The sequence below is a fragment of the Lathamus discolor genome, chromosome Z, assembly GCF_037157495.1.
Source record: "Lathamus discolor isolate bLatDis1 chromosome Z, bLatDis1.hap1, whole genome shotgun sequence".
NCBI classification, from domain to species: domain Eukaryota; kingdom Metazoa; phylum Chordata; class Aves; order Psittaciformes; family Psittacidae; genus Lathamus; species Lathamus discolor.
Genome location: NC_088909.1, coordinates 72,286,826 through 72,314,389, shown reverse-complemented (window position 1 = coordinate 72,314,389; position 27,564 = coordinate 72,286,826). Strand labels below are relative to the sequence as shown.

Here is a 27,564-nt window from a genome sequence, read left to right as displayed (position 1 = left end):
ACTTGCTGATGGTGCACTCAATCCCTTTGTCTATGTCATTGGTCAAAATATGAAAGAGCACTGGTCTCACTGTGGACTTCTGAGGGATGCCACTTGTCACTTGTGTCTATCCAGACATTGAACCATTAACCATTACCCTCTGGATGTGGCCATCCAACCAATTCCTCATCCACCGAACAGTCCACTTATTAAATCCATCTCTTTCCAGTTTAGAGAGAAGGGTGTTGTGGGGGACTGTGTCAAAGGCTTTACACAAGTCCAGATAGACAACATCCACAGCCTTTCTTTTGTCCACTGATGCTGTAACTCCATCATAGAAGGCCTCTAGGTTGGTCAGGCAGGACATGGCCTTGGTGCAGCTGTGCTGACTGTCTCAAATCACCCCCCTGTCTTCCATGTGCCCTACCATGGATCCTAGAAGGCTCTGTTCAGTGATCTTCCCAGGCACAGAGATGACAGTTTGGTAGTTCCCAGCATCCTCCTTTCTACCCTTTTTAAAGATGGGTGTAATGTTGCCCTTTTTCCAGTCACCAGAGGCCTCGTCTGGCCACCATAACTGAAGTATCATGGAGAATGGCTTGGCAGCTACATTAGCCAATTCCCTCAGGACTCTGGGGTGGATCTCATCAGGTCCCATAGACTTATGTATGTTCAGGTTCCTCAAATTGTCATGAACGTGATCTTCAGTTACAGTGGGAGGCACTTCTAGAAATGTACTTCCTAATATTTCCTCCTCGCTAATAAAAACAGTATGTTTTCTTAAACAAAAATTATTTATGGGGAACAGTGAAAATTACAAAGAAAAAAAATTAAATCTGTTTGCTGAAACTCATGGAGCACTTCCAAAAGAAAATGAGAAGCAGTAATCAACTTTGTTTTTTAAATATTTTGTTTCAGAAAGACATCTACAAGAATAATTGAAAGAGTTACATTTCAATCCAAAACTTATTCATATATGATAAATTAAGGTTTACATGAGTTGAGCTTTTTTAGCCTCATTGAAGTTGTTTTACTAGCCTTAAATTAGAGGTTGTTTTCATGCTGGATGTGTTCCTGCAGGATCAGGGGAAAATAAAAATGCCATCTGATTAACCACAGTGAAAAACAACTGAAATGCTTGCAGAGAACTGCTATATGCCATACAACTGTTGACTAACCATCATTATTTGTACTTTTAGAATTACATAGCTGCTCAATATCTAGCAGAATACATCAGGACTGAACAAATTTCCAGTACACTGAAGGAACCTGCTTTAGGAACGGTTTGAGATACATAAGGTGACTGCATCTGTAATGGTTTTTGAGCATCGCTCCAAAGTCAGCAAGTTTTTCCCTTTTAGTCATATAAGGATGTGAAGAATTCATGCCTCTGATAGCCAGAAATCTTCTGAACTCATGTGAAACTATAAATGGCCAATGTGCTGTATGTCATGGGGATATTCAGACATATTATCTCTCACCCTTCAATTTGCTAAGGAAGATGAGCCAAACTCATCTAATTTTGTCTTTTAGGATGGGGTCTTGATTTTCCATATGCTCCTTCTGGCTTTTTCCTCCATTTGTTCCAGTTTGTTCTTTTTGAACATGGGTGAGCATAATTACAGACAGTATTTTGCATGGAATTTCATGAGTGGCTTGCACATTGGCACTGATGTGCCCATATTTCCTACTGAAAATGCTTTGCTGTGTGATCCTGGAAGGATCATATGTGCTTTCTTTGTGGTCTTGCTGTACCAAAGACTCAGTTCTCCTGTGATCAGCTGGATGATACCTTTCTCTTTTCTAGTATTTCTTCCTAATGGGTTCCCAGTTTACAGCAGAATTCATTAATCATCAAGTAAGTTACTTTGCATCTTGCACTATGAACTTTCTCTATTAATCCTTATTGTCATCCAGGCCCTATTTGACTCATTGCCTAGAATATTTCTTAATATTATCTTATTAGAAGACTACCAGTTTTACTTCTTGTTTCAAAGTCATTAATAATAATGATAGGTTCAGACTAAGTTTTTCAAGGCACTTTATTAGTGGTACTGTTCCACACAACAACTCTACCCATTAGTTAATTATATACATTCAAAACTGTGCACTTATATTCAGCTTTGCTAACAATTTCATATCTGGCATTATAGAAAATACTTTACAAATTACCACCCTTGGTAAACGTTGGGATCAGGCTTTTAAACACAGCACTGAAGGGGTTTTTTTGGTCCATAATGAAAGAAAGTAGTCAGTTTCCAGAAGAAAATACTACACGGCCAAAGAGGAATGCTAATTAAAGGTTTCAGCTAGTTTTGGGCCTCCCAGTCAGAGTTCTTGTTAGAACTTCCCTGTGTTCAGTCTTTTGAGCAAGGAACCCGTATATTAAAAAAACTAACAGCAGAACTAAAATTGGTGTAAGTATTTGTTATACAGTGTGGTATAAAGAAAATCTACCAAAAAAACAAGTACTCATAGAAAGTTGAAAGAACTTGGTAACATTAGAGTAGCCAGACCAGTAATAATTAAATGGTAAAATAACTCCTTCCAATTCTGTATTAAAATTTTAACTGAAGAGAGTCTCTCATCAGCCACCATGTGATTATGTTGGGAAGTATCATAAAGAAAAATATTCCACACCAAGAATTTCTTTTTTATTCATCTTCCAATAGCAATAGTCTCACAAAAAAAAAAAAAAAAAAAAAAAAAAAGGAGTTTTTGGACAGGCATAACTATAAACAACATTTCTTTTGTCACTTGGTAGGAAAGGAAAACCTGGGCAGCCTTGTGACATGAAGTTCTGTGCTGCATGCTCAACTGCAACCAGATGTATCACATTTCATGTATTAACATGGTAAAAAAATTGTACTATAGGATTCTCAGGGGAAAAAAAATAGGAGTTTATTGCTAATATTTAGAGTGCACTCTTAAGGAATGCAGTTTTAAGCATGTGTAAAATGAATGTGGGTAAACAAATTTTCCAAACAAAATTTATCCTTAGCTTAAATGACTTAAAGTTAATGGAAGTGCATGTGGGACTTATAATTCACTCTTCTCAAACAAAGTTTCAAATTTTTCTTTCTTATTTAACTCTGTTCCCCAAAACTGCTTTTTCAGTAAGACTTTTGAAAAGAACTTAACCACCAGAAGAACTTACTGCTTAGGTAAAGCAGCAATTCAGAGAAGTCTTTATTACCAATTAAAAAATTGACCAGTGCAGTGAGCATTGTGCAAATCATTCTGTTAATCACCCTGTTATGTTCTACCCTTATTACTCTCTTTCATTAGCCCAGATTTTATAATTCTGCTTATAGTTAATATTTATTTACATAAGTATTTATTAATATTTATTACCATAATATTATTTTTTATTAACTTAAATAAACACCATGCACTTTCCTTAAGTTATATAATAAAAGAGCCACAAACTGACAGTAGATGCAGCCATAACAAACCATGCTGGAAGTCTCTCCAGGAAACACAGTGTTTGCTTGTAAAGTGGTTCCAAATGTGCTTACAATATTTTGCTGTTTCATATAAGGACTGGTGGGGTTTTTAACTTTCTAAGGAATAGTTCACTTAATTTTTTTGCAGTAATTAAACTCAACTAGTTCTACTGTGTGAATCCTTTTGAATGTCCCCAGTCTCAATTGGTCAAGAAGTGACAACCAGTCATGTTAACACCAGCCTGGTGTCAGATTGGCTTTCTCTAAATCCAGAAGATTTTTCTGGCAAAGTCTGTGCTGCAACTTTTGCGGTGGGCTCCCGTCTAATTATGCTACAAGTGTTGAAATGAAGATGTCTCTCCTCCAGTTCAAGCACTAGTTCAGCTCTCTCTGGAGATCTGCAAATCAAGGAATATGCTGCCAAATTTAGAGAGAATTCAGAGAAAAATTGTAAGACCAACTAGAACTGGAAAACAAGCATTGTATTGACTTGTAGCAGAATATGCTTAGCTTACCAAACAGAAGGTGAAAGTGCTATCCAGCTGCAACCATCAAATGCATCTTAATTAGGTAACAAAAATATCATAGGATTTTAAAATAGCAAGCAATGCTTCTGGAAGACCCAATGGTTGCAGACTGACACTGTGCCAAAATCTAGATTACAAGCAAGCTACAAAATCATGACTGAGCATGTTAGGAAGACTTGTAGCTTCTCTGTGCTTTCAAACCAAGATTCAGTATTGAAAGAAAAAAAAATAAACATGGTTTATTTCAACCTTAACTATTATATTTCAAACAGTTCTAGAAAATCCTGGTTTGTGCAGTGGAACTGACAAAGTAGCTATACAGTCCCTTCTGTCTTTAAAATCTATGATTTTCTGAATGTCATTTTCTCTAACGTAATACTTTACTGTCGCAATGCAGTAACTTCAGTGTGATCTTTTTTTTCTATGTTCTGTTATGTTTTGTTTGCTGGCTTTGCATTTTTTTGTTCCTTCTCTTTTTGGGTTTGGTTTTGTTTGTTTGTTTGTTTGCTTGTTTCGTTCGTTCTTTCTTTTATTCCAGGAATTGGTCAAGGGGTTCCAGTGGTTGCCCTTATTGTGGAAGGAGGTCCCAATGTTATCTCCATTGTTCTGGAGTACCTGAGAGACACTCCTCCTGTTCCTGTTGTGGTATGCGATGGCAGCGGCCGGGCATCTGACATCCTTGCCTTTGGTCACAAATACTCTGAAGAAGGAGGGTAAGTCACTTCATGGTGTTCTGTTTCTTCATCTACAGGTTCAACTTGATGGTAAGATAGGGCCCAGGAAATTATTAGCAATATAGTGCAAAAGCAATGACTTCTTTACGTGGCTGTTTCCATTATCAAAGCAGGTGAAATATTAAAGGTATCCAGATAAAAAAAGGGGGAGCTGAAGCAGTGCTATTGGCAGCTGGTCAAACACGCCTTCTCAAGCATAGCCACCTAGAGTCAGTTGCCCAAGACCGTGTCCAAATGGCTTTTACTTATCTCCAAGGATGGAGACTCCACAACATCTCTGGACAGCCTGTGCTAATGCTCAGTTAGCCACACAGTAAAAAAAAATATTTCTTGATGCTCAGAGGAATCATCCTGTGTTTCAGCTTGTGCCCATTGCCTCTGGTCCTGCCACTGGCACCTCTGAAAAAAGTCTGGCTCCATCTTCTTTACATCCTCCCTTTGGGTATTTATACACATTGATGAGATCTCCTCTGAGCCTTCTCTGCTCTGATCTGAACAGTCCCAGCTCCCTCAGCCTATTCTCACATGTGAGGCAATCCAGTCCTTTCATCATCTCTGTGACCCATTGTTGGATGCTCTCCAGTATGTCCATGCCTCTCATACTGCGAAACCCAGAACTGGACACAACGCTCCAGGTGCGTACGCACCAGTGCTGAAGAGACAGGGTCACCTGCCCCAGGATACCATTAGCCTTTGTGATTGCAGTAGCATACTGCTGGCTCATGTTCAACTTGAGGTCCACCAGAACCCCAGGTCCTTTTCAGCCAAACACCTTTCTTGCTGGGAGGCCCTCAGCATGTACTGGTACATGGGGTTGCTCCTTCTCACGTGCAGGCTGCTCAGGATGGTCATTGGAAAATACTGGAGCTTTCTTGGCCCATACCATTGTGGCTGCCTTTGCCTTATCCTTACCTGGCAGCAACAGGCACCCTTGAAGGGTTTGCAGGTGTTCTGCAGTGATTATGACCCTTGTTCCCAGAAGCCCCCAAAGTAAAACCAAGTCTGCTGCTCAGAGTAGGAAATAAACAATAAAGAAGGATTTAATAATTTGAAATTGGAACACAAACCTTCTTAGATTCTTGTAACTAAGCACTATTTTATGCTTTTTGCCTGCGTAGCTGCAGTAATCTTCTGATCAGGCTTTACCAGGAAGGGACAGATTTATTTTTTTTTTCTGTTAGAATATGTGAACATATGTATTCACACCTACAAACAGGGTTATGCAAATAATGAAAACTAAATCCGTAAACACTGGGCTCTAGACCAACTGCTATTATGTGGTGGGTTTGTTTTTTTTTAAATAAATGTAATCATGCGCTTACTCAGTATTCAGCCTAAAACTCCTACTGAGAATAAGATAGTTTTCCACAAATATTTAGATCTGGTTTATATTCAGGTTTATACATAATCAATGCTGAATGTGGGATAGATCTGAATGTGCCAGGTTTCATCTGAAGTGTTGAGAAGCTGCTTCTCTGTTTTCCGTGACCTCACTGTTAACACATTTAACATAACCTTACTCAAACACATTTTATCCCTTTCCTTGCTATGTACCTATACAGTTTCTGTCCACTTTGTCTGTATTCTCATGTTATCATGAAACGAACATAGCAAGGAGAGAATGAATGCAGCTTATTTCAATATATAAAGGGGATTTATAAGATGGAAAGAGACTTTTTACAAGGGTCTGTAGGAACAGGACAAGGAGAAATGGCTTTAAGATGAAAGAGGGGAGATTTAGGTTAAATATTAGGAAGAAATTCTTTACTGTGATGGTCATGAGACACTAGAACAGGTTGCCACAGAAGTTGTGGCTGCCCTATCCCTGTAAGGTCGAGTTGGATGGGGCTTTGAGCAACCTGGTCTAGTGGAAGGCGCCCCGGCCCACAGCAACAAGTTGGACTAGATAATCTTTAAAGGTCTCTTACAACACAAACCATTCTAATATTCTGTGATTCTTTTCATCACCACAAACTCCTGCCTGTAAGAAAAGCAAGTGATAGAATCAGTAGAGCCAGAACAAGCAAGTAATTTCTTACCTGAGACACCAAAGTCTGGCTTTGTGAAAGCTATTGTTCTCGCTTATTATGGGTCTTCTTTCTGTGGTGGTGCCATTCCAGGTGGTGCCTGCAATCCTGTCAAATAGCATAACTATTTTTTCCTGTTTACCTTGCACTAACTAGAATGCATTAACTCTGAAATTTGAAAAGCTACCTAGTGGGAATTCTGTGTGTTTGCCCTGCTTCAGAAAACAGCAGTTTAAAATGCAGTAATATTTTTAAGAATACCACTAGTAAAACACCAATATTATTTATGCTCATAAAAATGTTTTACCCAAATGCTTTAGACTTCAGATACAAATTGGGTACTTTTCTCCTTCTGTAAGTTACTTTTTAATAGTGCTTAGCTATATGAGGAGACTACTGAGTAATTGGCACATTAACTGAGTTCCGCTTCTAGCTTGTTCTTTTAGATGGAATCTAAGTAGGCTATACAAAACTGTGTCTATTAGACTCCAAATCAATGTAGCACATCTAAATTGCATGCAGAATTTAATTCTGTCATCCACTGTGTAATTACAGTCCAAAACCAAAACCCTATTTTTATTCTGGCTCCTGGCTGCGAATCTGGGTCTTCTCCAAGACCCAGCGTATCTTCCAACTGCTGTACACTGAATATCTGGTATAAATCAGTCAAAAAACACATCATTCATGGCAGCAACAGACTCATCAATTGCAAGCTGGTATTATTTTGCTGTTTTTTCAGTGTCTTAAATTTTCACTCGTTGCTGACGAATATGCATTAATTTTCTACATACAAGAACATGTGTATATGTGTACTAAGCACTACTGTGAATTTTCAAGTTTATTTGAAAGTTTGTTTCAGGGGGAAGGGGAACTGTATCTGGAGGTGACGGAGGACAAAATAAAGCTCTCTGCTTAAGCGTTGTGCCAACAAGTCCTCTCAGAGGGATCCTGAAGTGTTGAACAGCTGCGTATTTGCCCAACAGGTCCTTTTGTATTGGGTTTCACAGAATTTTTACGTGCCTGCCTTCCCTCCTCATTATTTACCCTTCCTAATAGATTTCACATAGCAGAAAAATGAACAATATTTTATATTATTCAAGGTGCAGTACCCTTTTGCAATGCTAGTATATGTGTGTCCTTGAAAAGAGAAGAAACAAGAAGCTTGCAACAGAGCCTGATTATAGGGTTTCCTTGTGAAAAGGCAGACATTTCACTCACCTAAGGCAGTCTTTTTTGTACATATTGTAAATGTAAGCCTGCCTGCACTGCCTTGCAGGAGGTGCTGCCTGCAACTATGTGATGTATTGAGAACAAGTCAGAATGAATTGTGAAGCATACCTTGAAGTAAAGATGTCTTTGGAGGCAGAACAGTTTTTAGGCCGCAGTATCTCTTCTCTCTCATTGAAGTTCCAGGGGGAAGGCAAGGCGTATATGCCATTTCCCACTGAGCTGAGGTTTCAGCTACTATCAATAGCAGATCTGCAGAATTAACATAGGTGGTTTTTTTTAAGTTTGACATAACTTTAATATAGGGACTACGCATTGCCTTGGTCTGAAAAGTCTTAAGAATGTACAAGGTGGCTACATTTCACTACAAGCAAATAAAATTCTACTAAGAATTTTAAGCTGAGTAAGTTTCCAGTATTTTTTACAACTTAATGACAAACTACCTATGTACACGGGATAACCTAAATGAGAACATGTCTTAAATGCAACCTTCCCCATGTAGTGAAATGGAAGAATTATTTGGCTGCTCATCACTATTGGCCCTAATTTAGAGGTTAGGTTTTCCAGACTTTGAAGCACTTAATTTCTCATTTACTTAAAAGTTGAAAATATGTTGAACAATACTGAGAGGTAAGATCTTTAGATGAATCATAAACGCTCAAATTTAGTCCCTACCAAGCTCTAAGCAAGTATCCTAGTTGTTAATAACTCCTCCACATAAAGCCAAAGTATTTTTGACTGTATAATAGAAGATGCCTTCTCATTTCACTGTCTTTCATAAAAGCACAAGCTGAAAATAAAGCAACAGTAAAGTGCAACTATTTATAGGATTGCTTAGCAGGTTTTAATCCTCAGAGATTTTTTCAATTAAAAACTGAATTTAAAATGAGAAAAATCAAACACTAGATTAAAACTATGTCACTTTCTGGACAAATATTTCCTTATAGAATGACAGATGACTTGCAGCATTTGAGTGCAGTCTCCAAGCTCAGTTTATAGCATATTAACTGCTCCATCAGTTCTACTCCTGCAAGCATGAGACCCTTAAGGGGTTCAATTCAATGCCATAAAAATGTACTTCTTGTGTAATATTCACAAGGGAACATAAAATATTCTGCGTGCTTTAAATGAACATCCTCATGTAAGAATCATTAAAGATTACCTTTGGATTGATCTGTCTCTGCATCCACAGTGGCATAGCATTTAGGCTTCAAAACTGAAGTATATTACTTAAACCTCTTTTTTTTTTTTTTTTTTTTTTTTCCCCTAATAGGGAAAACATAGGGATTTTTCACTTCAAGCAGAAAGAATTATAATGTAGGTATGATGTGGGTCTTCTGTATCCCCTATGGTGTATACCATTTCACGTTGTAGATTTTGATATCATTACTTTTCTCTTGTAACAAAGTACTTTGCAAATCAAAATCTGGATAGAAGAACATAATTTCTTTTTTGAAATACAATCATCTCTCTTTCGGCGAAGGGACAACCATTTAATAAACATAGTCAGGGAATAGTGTAAAAGAACAGCCACCAGTGAAAAGCTTCAAATTAAGCTGATTCCTCATAAAAGTGCCCAGAAATCGTTCCTGTTTGAATGGAGGAAAGGATTATTTACATTATTTTCTGTCTTTTCTCAAAAATTCTATGCAGAATATGTGAAGTTAGAAAGTATGAAAAATTTACTCAGTCCCACAGAGTTGCACAGCTGTGTCTTATTTGTAATTCCAATGGAAGAAAATATCAGTGGAGCCTCTGGTTGTTTCTTGCGTATGGTGTGATTGTCTAATGTGTAAATCATAATTAAAACAGTAATCCCCTAAGCTTCACATAAAGGAGGGTAGGAAATAGCTTTAACGTCACACTTATATTTTATGGATATATTTTCTTTATCCTGAATAAAAAGAATTAAAAAAAAAAAGAATAAATGAAAAGTTAGAAACAGACTGCAGGCTGTTCATTGAATGAAATGTTTCATTTAGAAAATTTCAATGTATTTTGATAAGAATAAGTTTATAAAAATCTATAATGAACTTGCATTTTGAAATTCGGTTAGAGCACAGTCTTTACAAATCTCTAGTGTATCGTACAACTACAGTGCTAAAAATCTCTGGAGAAAAAGACTAAATAATTTAGGGAGCTGGCTATGAGCCGCATCTTTCAAATCCTGTCCGATGTTCACTACAGGATGTTATGCCATGAGCTTGAATGATTGTGATATATTGAGGGGAGTGTCTATTATATCTATTACTTAAAAAAAAATTATTTTTGAGGAGGGAGGATGCCAAAATGCTGTCATCTGTCTCTTCTCCATTGGCCATAGCAATGACAGGAGTTCTATTCTGCTGTTTAATCTTCCAGCATATCCTGGCCAAAAATAAAATGTCACTTCATTTACTTTGTCAATTTGGTGTCTTTAAGTGGCCTCTCATGATGGATCCAAGACATCTTTCATCCTTTCTTCCTGTGGTAAGGCCATACAGATCAGTTCTGAGAATCTGATGCATCAAAACTAATGTTGGCATCTTTCGGGGGGGGGGGGGGGGGGGGGGGGGGGCGGGGTGGAGGAGGCAGGGAACCAAACTAAAAAAGTAAAGCCAAAAACCTCCCCGCAAATAAACAAAAAACCTCACTCAAATAACAGTTATGAGTAATTATTTTTCTGAAACTGAATGTAGGTGTTTAAAATCTATATAGCTCTACTTCAGATGCCAGATTTTTGATAGTAAATACGTAAATTCCATCAGCAATCGGGATGCATAATCTAGGGGAAAAAAAATGTTGGATTTCTGAACTGGTAAGAAAATGGGCTTATCTTAGGTATTTAGGGAATGAAAGAACAGGTTTTAACTATGTGGGAAATGAAATAAAAGAACAGGTTAAATTGTCATTTCAATGGCGTTTCAGGACATTTCATTTAGGGAAGAGGAACTTACCTGAAGCATCGCTTCTATCGAAAATTTAATGGAATTTAGGGAACCATGCCCCAAAGCAGGATTTGGTTGGTACGTTGCAAAATATTTTCAGAACTGAAGCCTAGCAGAAAGATGATAAAAATACTGTCTTCATCTGACACTGTCCAGTTTTGTTACGGTGGGAGTATGCTGACTTTGAAGGAAGTCATAATCGTAGAATTTCAGTCTGGTAAAGTAGGCAGTTTTACACCTAGGGAGCTTTACGCATATTAGGATTGTAGTCCATGCTGAAAATATTGTTCCCAAGTGTGTGGCCAAGAATCTCCTGAGTTCTAGGTTAGACCTCTCATCACAAGGCTCAAGGAGCCATCTCTTTACCTCCAAATGTAAAACTAGGAATCTGTGACTTCAAAAAATGTGTGCTAAGGTTGTATGTGTAACAAATGTGATTGTCTTTGCACAGTGGATAAATCATCTCACCGCCTGCAAGTCATAGTTATTTTGCTCAGAGTAGTCTGTGAAGTTAGTAGTTTAACATGCATTGGATTTGGTTTATGCATCATAGATTTAGCCTTTAACAGCCTGGCACAGTTTGCGTTTGTCCCAACTGGGTTACCCAATTGGGAACTTTGATCTGATACCTTTAACATTTATAGATTCCTAAGGGTAAGTGTGATACAGTCTTGGTACCACTTGTTTCAGTTTACAGCTTAACTCAGCTACAGTTGCTTTATCAGAGAACTTGCTGTTACTGTTTCTTTTTTTATTAGAATCACTTAAAGTTTTTGATCTCACGAACACCTTGAAAATGTGTGCTGTAGAACTGCAGATCAATGAGCTGTTGAAACAGAAAGTGCTTAGTAAGGCTAGAAAACAGCTTAAGTCAAATGATGGCAACAAGAAGTTTCTGAGCAGTGGTGCTTCAACAGGTGTTTACCCTGTAGTTAAGGAACCACTTCTTGATACTTTTTTTTTATTTAAAAATTCCATATCTTTCACATGGAGCTTGTTCTACATGCTATTTAAATGTATGATATGACAGTTTCTGATGGCTTTACTTTAGGAAAGTGATGGCTGCTTATGAAGCCTTAAGATTTAATTCTGCTTTCAGTCAGAGCTTACAAAAGCAAATTTCTCTTGCTGTGTATATTAGCCTGACAAAAAGCCAATTTCTGTAATGAAATTTCAGGTTTGGATTCTACACCTTTTTTTAAGGAAATTGAATTGTGATGAGAAAACACGATTATTTTCAACCCCAATCTTTGGAAATGTTTTCTGAAGTTCTCCAATTTCAGATTCTTCCAGTTCCATGTATTTCTTCATATACTTTTCAGACTTCTTAATGTACTTCATTTTCATATGTCATTTCCAAAGGAAATCAGAGCATTATTTACACCTCATTTTAGATCCTCCAGTTTATGTTCTTAGAGATTAACTTCTTTTTACTTTCTTAGTTTGAAGGGTGGAAAATTCCATAGCTCTGAACCACTTATATTTACCATGAGACCACCATTTTGTTTAAGGACAGTCTTCTTGATTAAAGCAAATTTACAATTTTTTTTTTTTTTAAAGAGCCTAAGAATGGGGCTTCAGAATTTATATTGTATATGACCTACTAATCTGCAACTCAAAGTAATGTTAGTGCTCTTCAGGATGTCAGCCTTTCCAGTTGATTCTCTTTAACATGGAGGAAATCCACATTTCTGCCCGTGCTCTGACATATTTTTTCATGTTCCCATGTGCTTACGACATCCTTACTTCTATCCAGGTCAGTTTATTTTTCTGATAACCCACATACAGAATGCCCTCTGCTGTCAGCTCTCATTACTGCCCCCCAAGAGAACTGGGGGTTTTGACTCATCATGTGTTGCCCTTTGGTGGGGGAAGCAGGTAACACTGTGGGTGATTACATGGTGAGTGAGCAGTAAATGCAGTGTTGCCAGCTCTCTGGTATCTCAAGAAAAAGCACCTCTGGGGCCACAGTGCTCCTTGGTGAAAAGAGGAAATGCATTCCATTCAACAGAAGTCTGTAATAAAGTAGAAAACAACAGTCATAGGCATATAAAGAACAGTGATCCACAGCATGGTCTTAAATCCCATGTAAACTCATTTTAATCCAAACACATCGACATATGGCTTACAGGCTTCTTTGTGAAGTGAAAGCCCTACTCAACAGGGATATTTACAGTCAAAGTCAAATTTAGAGAGCAGAGAATATATGCACTCCATATGCTAGGCCTTCTATATTCTCCTATGGAGCTGTATACCTCTTTCCCATTACCATTTTTTTTCTCTTCTAATGACATGTTTGCTGTAGGTATAAAGGCTAGATAGTTAAATCATATTTGAAATTCAGCTGTGTAATGAATATCCTGAAGTCTCATTTGGGCTTCCTTGCTGCACAGAAGTAGAGGCAACTTTTACCAACAGTATGAAATAAACAAGGGTTTGCTCATTGCTCTCCAAAAGCAGCTTCCATAAGCTAACAGTTACTTTTAGATACTATGCTGATTCTGATAATTCTTTGCAGTTGCTAGAGGGCTAAATCTTTCTTCATCTTCTGTCATGAAGTATGAGTCATGAAGATTCTCTGATTTTCGTTTCCTCAGATGATCAACAATGACTTAGTCTGTAAAATTTTCTGACTCAGCTAATTTGAAACACTTTTTTTTGTGTGAGAAAAATGCTATAGCGTAGAAACTATCATACATTAAAGAATACATGTTCTAAATCAGAGCAGACTACTTTTTGAGACAGTAAGAACAGTAATGTTTCACCCAGAACAATCCTAAGGAATAGGCTTTTTTGATAGCAAAGATCTAGTCCAAGTGCTAATATTTCATGCAATGTTACTATTTATTTCTGGTGTTGGGCCACTCTTTGCAAGTACTAACATTAGAACTGAGGAGGAATGTAAAAATGGTTACACTTTAAACTCATGGAAAATCAGCATGAACAAAAGCAAAATGGTTTCTTTGAGTGGACTTGGGAACGGAGTTTGTTTTCTTACCTGCTCGTGTGCAGCTTCAGTAAGGTGAGTTGAAACTGTTGGGATATTCAAGCTAAAATCAAAAACACTAACAATGCAAATCATAGAATCATAGAATAGTTAGGGTTGGAGAGGACCTCAAGATCATCTAGTTCCAACCCCCCTGTCATAGGCAGGGACACCTCACACTAAACCATCCCACCCAAGGCTTCATCCAACCTGGTCTTGAACACCGCCAGGGATGGAGCACTCACAACCTCCCTGGGCAACCGATTCCAGTATCTCACCACCCTAACAGGAAAGAATTTCCTCCTTATATCCAATCTAATGCTCTCAGTTTCATAAAATTAACCATGAATCAAATTCTCACTCATAGATAGAAAGAGGTCTTCAGCACCTGAGTGCTGTTCTCCCTCAAATCCAGATTGTCAGGATGTTTCTGGCTTTTTTTGTTAGGAAATCCCACAGAGCTGATAGTTTGAATGACCTGTCGTGCAATAGGTAGGAACTGAAGTAAAAACTTTGGACGTGAGGGACCCCAACATAAAATGAGCCAGCAGTGTCACTCACAGCCCAGAAAGCCAACTGGTATCCTGGTCTACATCAACAGAAGCATGGCCAGCAGGTCGAAGGAGGTGATCCTGTCCCTCTACTCTGCTTTTGTGAGACCTCACCTGGAGTATTGTGCACAGTTCTGGTGTCCTCAACATGAAAAGGACATGGAGCTGTTGGAGCAACTCAAAGAAAGGACAAGGATGATTACGGGGCTGGAAAACCTTCTGTATGAAGACAGCTACATGTCCTTTTTATGCCCTCATCATGAAAAGGACTTGGAACTGTTGGAGCAAATTCAGAAGAGGGCCACAGAAACGATCAGTGCACGGGAGCAGCTCCCATATGAAGACAGGCTGAGAAAGTTGGGGCTGTTCAGCCTGGAGAAGAGGAGCCTGCATGGAGACCTCATAGCAGCCTTCCAGTATCTGAATAGGGGCTGTAAGGATGGTGGGGAGGGACTCTTCATTAGGGACTGTAGTGACAGGACAAGGGGTAAGAGGTTAAAACTTAAACAGGGGAAGTTCAGGTTGGATATAAGGAATTTCTTTACTGTGAGGGTGGTGAGGCACTGGAATGGGTTGCCCAAGGAAGTTGTGAATGCTCCATCCCTGGCGGTGTTCAAGGCCAATCTTAAGGTCCTTTCCAACCCTAACTATTCTATGATTCTGTGACTCTGTAAGCAGTGTGTTTTTCTAGAACCGTGTTTCCCAAATTTTCTCTAATGGTTCCAGCAATTCTTGTCCTTCAGACCTGTGAAAAACAACCTGCGGTGATTGTTGTCCAGCTCTTACTTGATAGACCCTTTGCTGGAACTGCAATGTTCTCTCATATCTGTTTTTCTAATCTATGTTTTCCTTTTGAATTTCAGACTTATCAATGAGTCTTTGAGGGATCAATTGCTAGTTACCATACAGAAGACTTTCACATACACCCGAACCCAGGCACAGCACCTCTTCATTATCCTCATGGAGTGCATGAAGAAGAAGGAGCTGGTATGTCCACACTTTCCTTAGATGCAAAGAGAGAGAGCTCAGTGCATTGTTCTGTTCAATCTTTCAGGTGGCTGTTGAAGCATTTCACAAACACTGTGATCCAGAGACTCAAGAAATTTATGATATTGTGCTGACTTTTGTTTGCCTTACTCTGTATTTTTTCACTTAGAGTAATTAATCCAATTGATCTGTTCCTATGTAAATCCCTCTACATTTCTTTGACACGACAAAATCCAGCTAATAGAGTATGGGTACTATTACAGTTCAGTCATCCTCAGGCATATCATGATTAAAATTCTACCTCATTCAACTACAGAAAACCTCATGAGGAAGCATAATTGTTTATCTGTCACTGGTATCTTATTTTAATGGTGCTGTAGAATTCACAAGTATCACTAGGACTATTAATTTGTTACTGAGATGTGTGACATGAGAAGAAAACAGCTTGCCTCCAAGACTTCTATTCTGCATCAGCAAGGCTATTCCTTTAATGCATGCTTGCGTGTCTTGAAGAACAGAAGATCCGTCAACAATTTCAGGGAACTACATCAGGCTGCTTTTGAGGAAGTAGTTTTGAAGCAAAATCACATTGTAAAAAACCTGGGATTCAATTCCAGGGGTTTCAAAAGGATTGAATAGATGTGCTTCAATTCTGTAGCTTAATCTTTCTTCTAAGCTTTGTTCTCAGTTCATATCACAGCTTCCTGGAATTCCAAGCTGATGACAGTCTGTTAGTGTAGGGTAACACACAAGGGGAAATACTGCCTCAGAAGTTTCATTTTCTGAAACTGAGTTTTTGTGACTTCATCTACTGCAATGCCTTTTAACTGAAGTTGAAAGTATGGCATAGAGTAGCTAATACCACTGGAGGGTAACAGGGAAAAAGAGTTAGGAAGTGTTAAAAAAAAAAAAAAAGGTTGCCCTTCTACTCAGAACTTCGCAAAAGTTCTGATTAGAATGCCATCCAGAGGGACCTTGACACGCTTGTGAGGTGGGCTGATGCGAACCTTATGAAGTTTAACCATGACAAGTGCAAGGTCCTACACCTGGGTCGGAGCAATCCCAGGCACAGCTACAGGTTGGGCAAAGGAGAGATTCAGAGCAGCCCTGCAGAGAAGGACTTGGGGGTGTTGGTCGATGAGAAAATGAACATGAGCCGGCTTCAGTGTATGCTCACAGCCCAGAAAGCCAACCATGTCCTAGGCTACATCAACAGAAGCATGATCAGCAGGTTGGAGGAGATGATCCTGCCCTCTACTCTGCTCCTGTGAAACCTCACTTGGAGTATTGTGTGCAGTTCTGGTGTCCTCAACATAAAAAGGACATGGAACTGTTGGAACAAGTCCAGAGGAGGGCCACGAGGATGATCAGGGGACTGGAGCACCTCCCATATGAAGATAGGCTGAGAAAGTTGGGGCTGTTCAGCCTGGAGAAGAGAAGGCTGTGTGGAGACCTCATAGCAGCCTTCCAGTATCTGAAGGGGGCCTATAAGGATGGTGGGGAGGGACTCTTCGTTAGGGACTGTAGTGACAGGACAAGGGGTAATGGGTTAAAACTTAAACAGGGGAAGTTTAGATTGGATATAAGGAAGAAATTCTTTACTGTGAGGGTGGTGAGGCACTGGAATGGGTTGCCCAGGGAAGCTGTGAATGCTCCATCCCTGGCGGTGTTCAAGGTCAGGTTGGACAGAGCCTTGGGTGACATGGTTTAGTGTGAGGTGTCCCTGCCCATGGCAGGGGGGTTGGAACTTCGTGATCTTAAGTTCCTTTCCAACCCTAACTATTCTGATTCTATGATTCTATAAACAGAAGATACTTCTTTATATGGTTTAACTTGCCAAAAGCACGGTATTCTGTTCCGTAACCAACAGTTCATGCATCCATCAAAAAGTGGTCAGCCTTCCTCATTAGTTATGTATGAACACGACTATCATTTACATGTATCACAATGACCTGGCATGTTCCTGGGACAATGGCATAAAGGAGATGATACCCAGGACAACTTCTGATGGAAGACATGACAGCAGCATGCAGTTCCACTGTGCTGTTGCAATGTATATGGCTCATGATACTGGACAGCTGTCGCTGCTGCCTTCTTCCTCTCTCAACCAGAATTCAAACTGTATAGTAGCCTTTAAACACCCTTTAGCTATTCACAATCAGTCAGTGCAGCCCATAAGGTATAGACTAGCCCCTTCAATCTTTTATGTTTTCTTTTAGAGTAAAAAACAATAATATCAATAACAATAATTATAATATGTAGGTGTAGGACTTACTTGTGAACCAGTGTTCTGCATAGAAACATAAAAAAAATACTTAGAAGATGGAAGAAAGGAATGTGAAGTGAGGAAGGAAGAGAGGGAGAGCAAAAGGGAGGGACCAAGGGAAGCAGGAAGGAAGAAAGGCACAAAGGTAGGAAGGTAGGAAGGAACAAGGAAAAGAAAGTAAAGGCAGACACTGAATTATCAAGACATCTAATTACAGAACTGGTTGTCAGGCTTTGAACAAATTCTGCTACTGCAAAGTTAATTGTGATGATTTTGTCTGCAGTATTCACATCAGGACTTTTATTGCAAGCAAGGTTGTGCGTTTGTTGCAAGTTTCTTTGCAGAAGTGTAACCTCTGTCACCACTGATGTTCTTTACCTCCATGTCTTGTAAAGAGCTATTAGCAAGGAGATGGCTGACCCAAAATAAAGTGTTCTGATTTTGAATTAATACCACTAACCCAACCGTATGTAAAGACAATACAGTAAAACAAGTGTTTCTCCCTGGTGCCTTAGTTGTATTCAGGGTGTTAATTTTAACGTGCAAGAAAGATTTTGTGTCTGAGGTGTGGTTGCTAGGCTAATGGTGTCTTTTAAGACTCATAACCTTATATGTGAATGTAAAAGATAGATGATACTCACTGTGATGATGAGAGCATTACCGGAAGAGATGGATGACCTTGGAGATGAGAAGAATTCCCAGGAGTGAGTGGTGACTTCACTGGTTCTAGAAAGCCAGAAGTTTCATATTTCCACATCTGTCCCAGCCCTGATCCCTCCTCAGGCTTGACCTTCTGATTTGGTTATGTATATGATATGACAAACACTGCTTGGTGAACTGACTTCATCATTAGTCTGATCTCCCCACTCCCTGAAGAAACAAATAGAAGGAAGATTCAAAAGATCATCTCAAAGAGCTCAGCAGCAGCCAAGTTGATCATGGCTGTTCATGGTCACTATGCTTGCTTGTCTGACTGTGGATGCTGAATTTGTAAGTAGTGCAGGAGAGCCTTGTCATATTATGGTGACATTAAACAATTAGCTGCAAATGTGTACAGGCAGGAATATGGTCTTATAGTAAAGTAAGAAATACAAATGAATCACAGATGTGGAAAGGGAAAATAAAGTGCAAGGTAATCTCTGGAAAGCTAAAAAAGACTATCTTTCAAAAAAAAAAAATGTTCCTGCTCTACCTACTTAGAATCTCAAAAAAGACTGGCATCTCTTTTATACATTTAATGTAAGTGTGGTAGCCAGGGAAAAAGCATAACCATAACAAAAATTATCCACTTCACAGAACATCAGATTTTTCAAGTGCTGACTCAACTCTTAAAGAATAGTCTTTGAATTGTATGCCCAGGGAGCATCATTATTGTGATGTGCAATGTTCCATTTATTTCATAAAGTTCATTTGTTGAATAATATGTGAGTACGCAAGTTTGTGTACAAGGCTATAGCAGAGGAGACATCTAAGTCTGTTAGGTCTGCAAGACAGAGCAAATTCCACTTCCTAATTTAATGAGTAGTTTGATTAAATCTTAAACAGCTGTGTTGATACTGCAAGCATCAGAGTTTATATTCAGAAATGTATTTTGACTGAGGTGCTTAATGAAGTCTGTGGTATAAAAATGTGTTTAAAATGAAGTAGACTATACAGGTCTATGTGTATACCCATAGATTACAAGAGTAGGAGAGCATTTTATATATAATTTATGGAGATTCTCTACTATCACATTTACATAGAATTATTTTTAAAAGTTCCTAAAATAGGAGCACAAGGTTCCTAAAATAGGAGCATGAAGGTTTATGAAAGCTGAGTGGGCAGGAGGCAGTTTTGTAAAGTCCAGGCCACACGTTTTCCACCATGAACATTTTTTCTTCATGTTCCCATTTATGCAACTCATGAGAAGCTAAAACAGGCCAGTTGATGATAACCTTGCCTGCCACACAGGGAAGGGGGGAGAAATGTACTTCCTAATATGTAATCTTAATCTCCCCTCTTTCATCTTTAAGCCATTCCCCCTTGTCCTGTCACTAACTTGCAGCTGAAGTGCTGTCAGATTAAACAAAGCAGGTGTCATGCTGAAGTAGCTGAGTGCATTTATCTCAGATCAGGACAACCTGGATTATAGAGGTGCTTGCTGTTTACTGTGGTTTTGCCTCAAACAGCAATGGATCCAAACTGTCAGAAATGCACAGTGCATGATCACACTAATACAGGTTTTTGACTCAGTTTATTGGTTACTTAAGCAAAGTACTGGGAAGCTATTGAGTAATTTAGCAGTTTCTTTTCTCTTTGGACTATGAATAAGAGCTATTTAGTGGTTTTAGCTTTGTCTGACTGAAAAGTCTCAAGTAAACCTGCTATGTTTCTGGAAGACTTTGTGCTGAAAAGAGCTTGACTTGATCATATACTTGCTGCAAAAAACATTGTGCTTTTCAGCTGGATGTGCAGGCTCAGTGAATTTGTATGCTAATTAAACACCATCTGCAACTGTTTATTAGCATACACATAGATATGCTCCAAATTAAATATTAGCTAAATCAAATGGACTTTTAAGAATTTACCAGGAAATTGTCACTTCATTTCTTTGGCCCTTCCCAAAGTTTAAAAAGATCATTCAGATTTATATTTTTAAAGAAAACTGGCTTATAAAACAACAAAAAATATTTCAGCTATGATATATAATGATGATGGAATCTTTTTTATAGAGGCAGAAGGGGGCTTGGTGATTTCTTAAACAGTAAAAGGCAGCTGTAGTTCCCTCAGTATAATTGCTGTGAATAGCATGTAATTTGGCAGTAGAGATCTGGAGCAGGAAAGCATCATGTAACTACTGGCCTGTTGGTTGCTGAAGGAACTCCTGTCTCTCACATGGAAGCACTCTGTGAGATCTCCAACAAAAAGTGTACTGATGGAGGTGCCAGGTATCTTCAGCGGTGACTGTAGCAACTCCCCTAATTTTGATGAAGGTTATATCTCCTATCCAGTCAGGGCCAATCAACTTAGACACTACTTACGTAAGTGTTAAGATTATGAGTGCAGGGTAGTTTTAACTTCTGCATGCCTTACTTGGTTTCTTTTTGGTAAAGAGATAAAATGGTATTTGGTTTTTCAGCTGCCAAGAAGTCAGATGAAGTTAGTTGGTCTTTGCACTGACTCCGCAGAGAACAAAATCTAACCCTAGGACCGGGTCTTTTATTTCAGTAATTCAGAGAACAAGTTTCTCAAGCAAAGAAAGAAAGAAAGAAAGAAAGAAAAAAAAAAATCTGTTTTATTACACTAAAGCCTTGTAAAGCTTTTGATCCTACCAGCTGCTTTCCAGCTGCTGCCAAATGAGGTAGAGCTTCTGCTAACAGAAAGCACAAGAATGTCACTGCCACTGTTGAAGCAAAAGTGCTCAGTTTAAGCAGTTATTTGGTCCATCTTGAACCTCTGGAGTGCCATCTTCAGCATAAGTCCACAAAGTCCAGTATTCCTTTTGTTGCTTACGCTCAGTAAGCAGATATTTTCCGTTCAATTTCTTGCATGCTGCCTGCACAATTACCACAGTCACCTAGCAGATACTAGCACAACTTACTACAAATCTTTTCATACATATTCAATGATTAAAATTACAGCTACAGAAATTAAATTTAGAATGTTTCTGTTCACTCTAAAAATACAAGCTTGTGAAAATACACATTACCTCAGATACACTATTACCAAGTAGTTCTGGGAAATGCACACAGAATCCTTATACAACTCTGTCAATTATCCCAGTAATGAAAGTGAAGGCAAAACAGCAACTTCCACATTAGAAAATATAGGCCAATACTGCAGTCAGGGAGTTGAAGGGTTCACTGCTGTTACAGCTGCACAATAACTCCACAATACTCTTCAGAATCCTGGCTCTGTTGTGTCTGGGAGCTGTAATTTCTTTTGTATTTCTTAGAAAATATAATTACTATTTCTTTGGCTTCAGATGGAGTATGAAAACCCATTCATTACTGCTGTAATGTCTTGGTCATAGACAAGGAACTCACTGTATGAGATGCAGATTCTGTGTAGGTATAGTAGTAACTGCAAATGTACTGTCCAATAGGAATATCTAACATCAAGTGAGCTGTCTTCTCCAAGTATTACCTACTTAGCCTCACCAGCAAACCAGCTAGAAAACTAATGGTTTGTGGCTATTTTTGCTGCTTTTTTCTCTGTGTTATCATGACATTGTTGTCAACCTAAACACAGAATAGGCATGTGAATGTGTCATTGCAAAGCAACCTGGGCATCTATGTACTGTCAGACTATTTGAAAAACTGTTGCAAAACAAAACTACAAGTTGAAGTTTTAAGTTGGAGAAAGAGTCCCCAACTTTAATACCATTGTCATTAGGACAATGACTTGCAAGAAATAACTTTCCAGTATATGCAGCAGTGGGAATGACCAAACTGAATTCTTGTTTTCCTGAAGTAACAGAACATTAAGTCTATCCATCTTAGTGATGAGGTTTTTACATGACTCGTGGCTTTTTTATCAAACTTTCCCTTGAAAAACAATTAAGTTTTACATTGCTTGGTTTCTGTGAGTTAGAGATGGGTTACAATTAAATTATTTCACTAAAAGCCCAGAATGATATTATTTTGCTTGGCTGTTTTTTACAGAAGTTTACCTACCCAGGACCACTGGTTTAGCAGAGGAGCAGAGATGTTGCAGACGCAAGGTTAGGTGCCAAAAGGAGCCTGTTCCTTTAAGAGTAAAACTGTATGAGACTGCAATTTGCTGCTAGTGCTTAGTTTCCCAGAATGAGCTAATAGGACATATGTGGGGACACTCACCCACATAAAGACCTGAGTCTACTGAGACTCTTAACTGCAAAACAAAGCTCAAATGGTACACACCATTTGTCTGTGGGTGACAGCTGCATTGGGACCAGTGGGGTTAATATACTCCTGTATACTAGGTTTCAATTGGTCTTACCTCCTATTAGTTGGGGTTCAGGTGTCAGAACCTTCCAGGTGATAAAGTTTCATTATTTTATTCATGGTGCTACTCATGTCCCTTTCTACTTATTCAAGTCATGTCATGTTTTCAGAAGTATACCTATAAATGTAGTGTCTTGCCAATACTTCCAGGCACCCTGTCTATAATAGAGGAGATGGAGAAGGTGAACTACATCACATTTACTCCACATTTCCTTCCTGAATAAGGGTGATGGAAGAGCTCAGATTACACCAATGTTTGAATGAAAAGGCCTATCTCATCACTCAAACTCATTTCTCTCTTGATCACTGTTCTTAACCAGTTCCAACACTGCTCCTCTACCTGGAAACACATCTGTATTTATCATCACAGCCTGTTGATGTACATAGCCTTTTCTCTTCAGTCGTTACAGGGTTGACGTTGCTGTCTCAGTCTGGAACAAGAGCTAACAATGACAGGGGAAGTCAAACATTTACACTAATTTCTGTCAAATGATTTTCTGTGCACCCAGATGGCTCTTCCATTGCAGAATTGCTGCCTTTCTTACTTTCTGATTTTTTTCTCTCTTTTTTTCTTTTTTGTTCCCTGCTTTTTACCAGACAATGAGTTTATGGCAAATTATTGGATCAAACTAAAATTTAAATTGTTGTAGTGCTACCACAACATGGAAAGAGATGTAAAATTTAAAAATTTTGCAACCAACATTCAAAATCCTCCCCTCATATCTGTTCCCTCTTATTTCCTCATATGGAAGTCTCTTTCTTACTCCTCAGAATAGCAGACTACTTAATTTAGGTTTTCCCTAAACATAATTCTCTCTAATCTTTTTATTCCTTAATATCATTTTATTTGGCCATCCCCTTTCTTCTGCAGTATTACCCATTGACTCACCTGCTCACTTTGATCTTTGTTATGCTTCTACATCAAGCAGCTTTTCCCCTGAGTTAAATGAGACTATTCATTGCAAGAAAAAAGGAAATGCTTTCCCCTCTTACCTGAACCATTTTGAGGTTTTGCATAACTCATCTCCTTTAATGTTTTGTTTTATCAAACTCTCATTTTTGTTTTCAGGGTAATTTTACTGTGAAGTATTCAGGTAGGCCCAGATTAATAACAGTGGTCAACATGTACTCTGGAAGAAACTGCCCGTTTTGCAGAATGAGCCCATGCTCTCAAACCATAGAGTTTCACAATTGCATCTGCTTTTTTGTAGAAAAGGGAGAACTTTTATCTGATTTACATAACCAAGATACATACAAAGAATTTGTGTGTTTGTTGGAGGTGAGATTTAAATACATTAAAAAAACTCTGGAGATAGCAGGTGAAAAAAAAACACCACTTTGAATTAATTTTAAATTGCTGTACATTTTCTCCTGGTGTCATAGTGAAATGATGGTGAGAAACAGCTCCATCTCTAAAAGCGTGAATAATTTGAAGCGTTATGAAGATGCTACGAATACAGTATGAAAAGAGAGCACACTTGGCCGCCTTCTCTGCTGTCATCACTGCTACCTTGTTTTTTAACTCTGTCTTCAACCATCTATTGTCTAGTCAGCAGGCACTGTCAATCCGAGGTGTAGAGAATAATTTTTCTGCTTCATTTCTTGTCTCCTTCATGCCAGTGGGTAAAATGCCTTTCTGTTCACGTGTGCACTGCACTCTCTGCTTATTTGGTGGTGGTTCCTCTTTCTACAAAATACAAGCTAAAATCTTGGTATGTTTCAGCTCACTCTTCATACTCCAAAGTGGCTGAGGTTAAGCCTACTGTGAAAAACTAAATGTTCACATGTAATAGAATATTTTAGAGATACCAAGTACAGCCTGGTGCTCAATTGCTATTCAAATTCAATCCTGGGCCCTTATATTAGCCTCGAACAGAAGCTCTTCCTTCTCTGCGATGTTTTTGAAGTCCTAGAAAAAGTAGTGTGGTGGGAGGGAAGGACTCAGTTTTTTGGTTAGAGAAGACATAACAAGAGTAACTGAATATGCTAGTACTTGGGAAGAATTTTTATGTGATTAATTTCACCAAACACTGTTTTAAACTTTTCCAAAACAGGTTTTTGTATTAAGTAGCATCCTATGACCTGGAAAATTTGCAGTTAATGCCCAGTATCTGTGGCTGCTGACCCTCCTTACTGCTCTTTTTTCTCAATTAGGGGTAAAATCAACTTCATCCATGTAGAGCACAAACCTGTTTGCAGTATAGCAGATCATACTGAGGAAGTTTTGTCATTTACATATCCAGCTAGGCCTGAATATAGCTTTCAGTTTGACAATATCTTCCCTCTTCAGCATCTGCTCGACTTTCCTCTTATCTGGTCCTTTGATTTGGCAGCTTCCATTAAGGAGACCGCATGTACACGTCCATGCATATGGCCAGCTGTGATTGTATTTCTAAGTTATCCCTGCATTTACATGCATACAGGATTTGGGAAGTCCAAAGTGGCATGTAGTATCTGTGTCTCTCAGTGTGTGAATAATTTCTGAAAGTCTGTCTGGTATTCACTGCTCTCAGGTAAGACATTATTACCTGACCTCACCTATGGAAGAGCAACGCAGTATCAGCATGACAGCAGGAAACAACAGAATGTGTTAGGTTAAGCCTGTTGAGCCAGAAACTACATGGGGGAAAGAGAAAGAAAAGGTAATCTGTCAAACACGAATTAAGCTGGTGCTAAACAGAAAGAGGAGCTTTTTTAAAACAAGTGCTTTTGGTAGAGTTTAAGGTCAGATAATATTCTTCATGCTCACCCCCCACCTTGCTTTCTGTCCTTTCTTTACCTTTTCCACCTCCATCTCTTTGCTTTTTTTTACTTGCTTGCTACTTGTCCTGCCTGAAAATCAGGTTCCTACCCCGCTGGACTGTAATTACTGCTGGCAAGTATCACAGCGTGCTGCAGTCTTTGTGCTTACAGAGAAGGTCTGTTTTGGCTCTGTGATTTCCTAGCATATTTTCCTAGGGAGAATTGGGACACAGCTAGGACTTTTTCCTGGAAGTTAATCCTGGTCTAATTGCAATCTTCAGTAAAATCTGCAGTGAGGTAGAGGGAAGACCTTTCCATGGCTTTTGGGCAGTCTTTTTCTACATTTAAGGGCAAACCTCAGGCATTTTAGTCAGGCAAGTTTTCATGGAGGCAGATGAGAGGTAGCCTGGTGACAGGGTTTTGAATGGTGGGTACCAGCTACATTCTCCTGAGAGGAGCCCAGAGCAGTAGAGATGGTGGTCCTTACCTGGCTGCCCCAAGAATCTGAAGTAGCTACTACCTATTGTACTTCGCAAGTAGATCACTGTGGACATATCAAAAGAAAAACAGACATTACAGTTAAATTTAGCAAGACTCTGGATGCTTATTAATGCTGCTTTTGCAGCTTGTTGGTGCAACCTTTATTGGTAACTCAAAGGCATTTTTGCTTGTCTGTTTCAGGTGTGTTTTCATCTGAAGATTTAACTCTTTTTTCAGTGCGATGCAATACAGTTTTGTATTTGTAAGGGGTGTTAACACCAGTTTCTATTATATTTGTAAAGAAGAGAAAGAAAAATATATTAAAAAAAAAGCTTTTTGTTGGAAGTCATAGTTGTTATCTGAGATGCCTCAGGCAATTACCTGAAAAAGTCATTTCAAACCAATAAATAGTGTGAACACCAAGCAAAGAAAGGAGGAAATAAAAAAAAAATTAAAAAAAATAAATAAAAAAAAAAGACCAATCCCAAAATACCCAAGGTGGTGGCAGAGGAACAGAAAAGAAACGTTTTTTTAAAATAATTGGGTTTGACATCAACTGTTGAAACTACCAGCTACATGAAAGTAATAATGTGGTCCAAATCCCTGAGAGAAAAGAGTACTTGATTTTTTTTATTTTTTCTTCTTCGAATGTAAATTTGTCTTTTACTCGAAAGAAATATCTGGGTAGAGTAAATGGCAGGATTTTTCTCTAATACAATCCCGTTATGCTCTGAAAAATAAAAAAAAATAAAATTTAAGATGCAGTTTGAATCAGATCAACATAAAGAAATTTTTTCAGTTTAAACTAATATCCTTTTTTTCCCAGCAGTGCAAACCAATGGCTAGTGTTAGTCTGACTAGTACTGAAACACTTACCTTATTTTCTTTTGGCAGGGTAATCAAGTCTTAAGTATGCATTACTTTTTAAACCCAACTTCTTGTTTGTTTTGTTTTGGGATGGGGCTTTTTTTCATAATTAAACGTTCTGGATTTCATATACACATCTTACTAGACTGGTTCTCATTTTTTCACTGGAATTGTAGAGAGGTTAGGGCTCAACAACAGGCTTAAGCAGCACTACAGTAAGTCTTTTGAAAAGTGAATAGGCTCTTAGGCGCTCCCCCTTCCCTTCATTTAAAGACCTTCTTTTTTATTTAGTTATTAATTCTGCTTCTGAGTCCTTAATTTACTGTTATTTTTGCATCTCTGTAGCAGACATTCATCCAGCAAGAGGTAGCTGGCAATATAGTTTACTGACCCAGATATTTTCCTTTAGCACAGCAGTTTTATACACATCAGTTCAGTAGAATCTGTAGCCCATTCCGACAGGGCTCTGTTGGACAGGGCTCTGTGTGTCAGGACACTGTAGTCGGTGTCCTAGTTCAACAGCATCAATGTGGTGTCTCTCATTCTCTGCAGTGATTTACCCATCAGCATACTTGTAAATGGCAACTAGCAAGATATCAAATATATTTAATACTCTTGAAACTAAATTAGTATATTGCAAACATAAAATTCTTACCTGTTAATAGGGAGAAATCACCAGAACAGGTCTCCAGCAAGAGAGACAGACACTTTTTTTGAGACCAAACAATATTGAACATTTCTAAGTGTAAAATCTGCATAAGTACTTCAGGATGTGTCCGTTTCATCATGCCTCTGGCTACAAATGTTAAAGGATGCTAGAAAAACTACAGGGGCTGTGTAAGCAGAAAAGTAAA

The 27,564-nt window shown here is 38.6% G+C and overlaps 1 protein-coding gene across 1 annotated transcript in view; it reads left to right on the top strand.

The window, feature by feature from the left end:
- Window positions 1-27,564, top strand: part of TRPM3 (transient receptor potential cation channel subfamily M member 3) — a 256,280-nt gene that overhangs the window by 151,638 nt on the left and 77,078 nt on the right. The window contains exons 7-8 of the mRNA XM_065661504.1: window positions 4,491-4,665; window positions 15,268-15,391. Of these exons, the coding sequence (XP_065517576.1) occupies window positions 4,491-4,665; window positions 15,268-15,391 (299 nt within the window). The remainder of the gene's footprint in view (window positions 1-4,490; window positions 4,666-15,267; window positions 15,392-27,564) is intronic.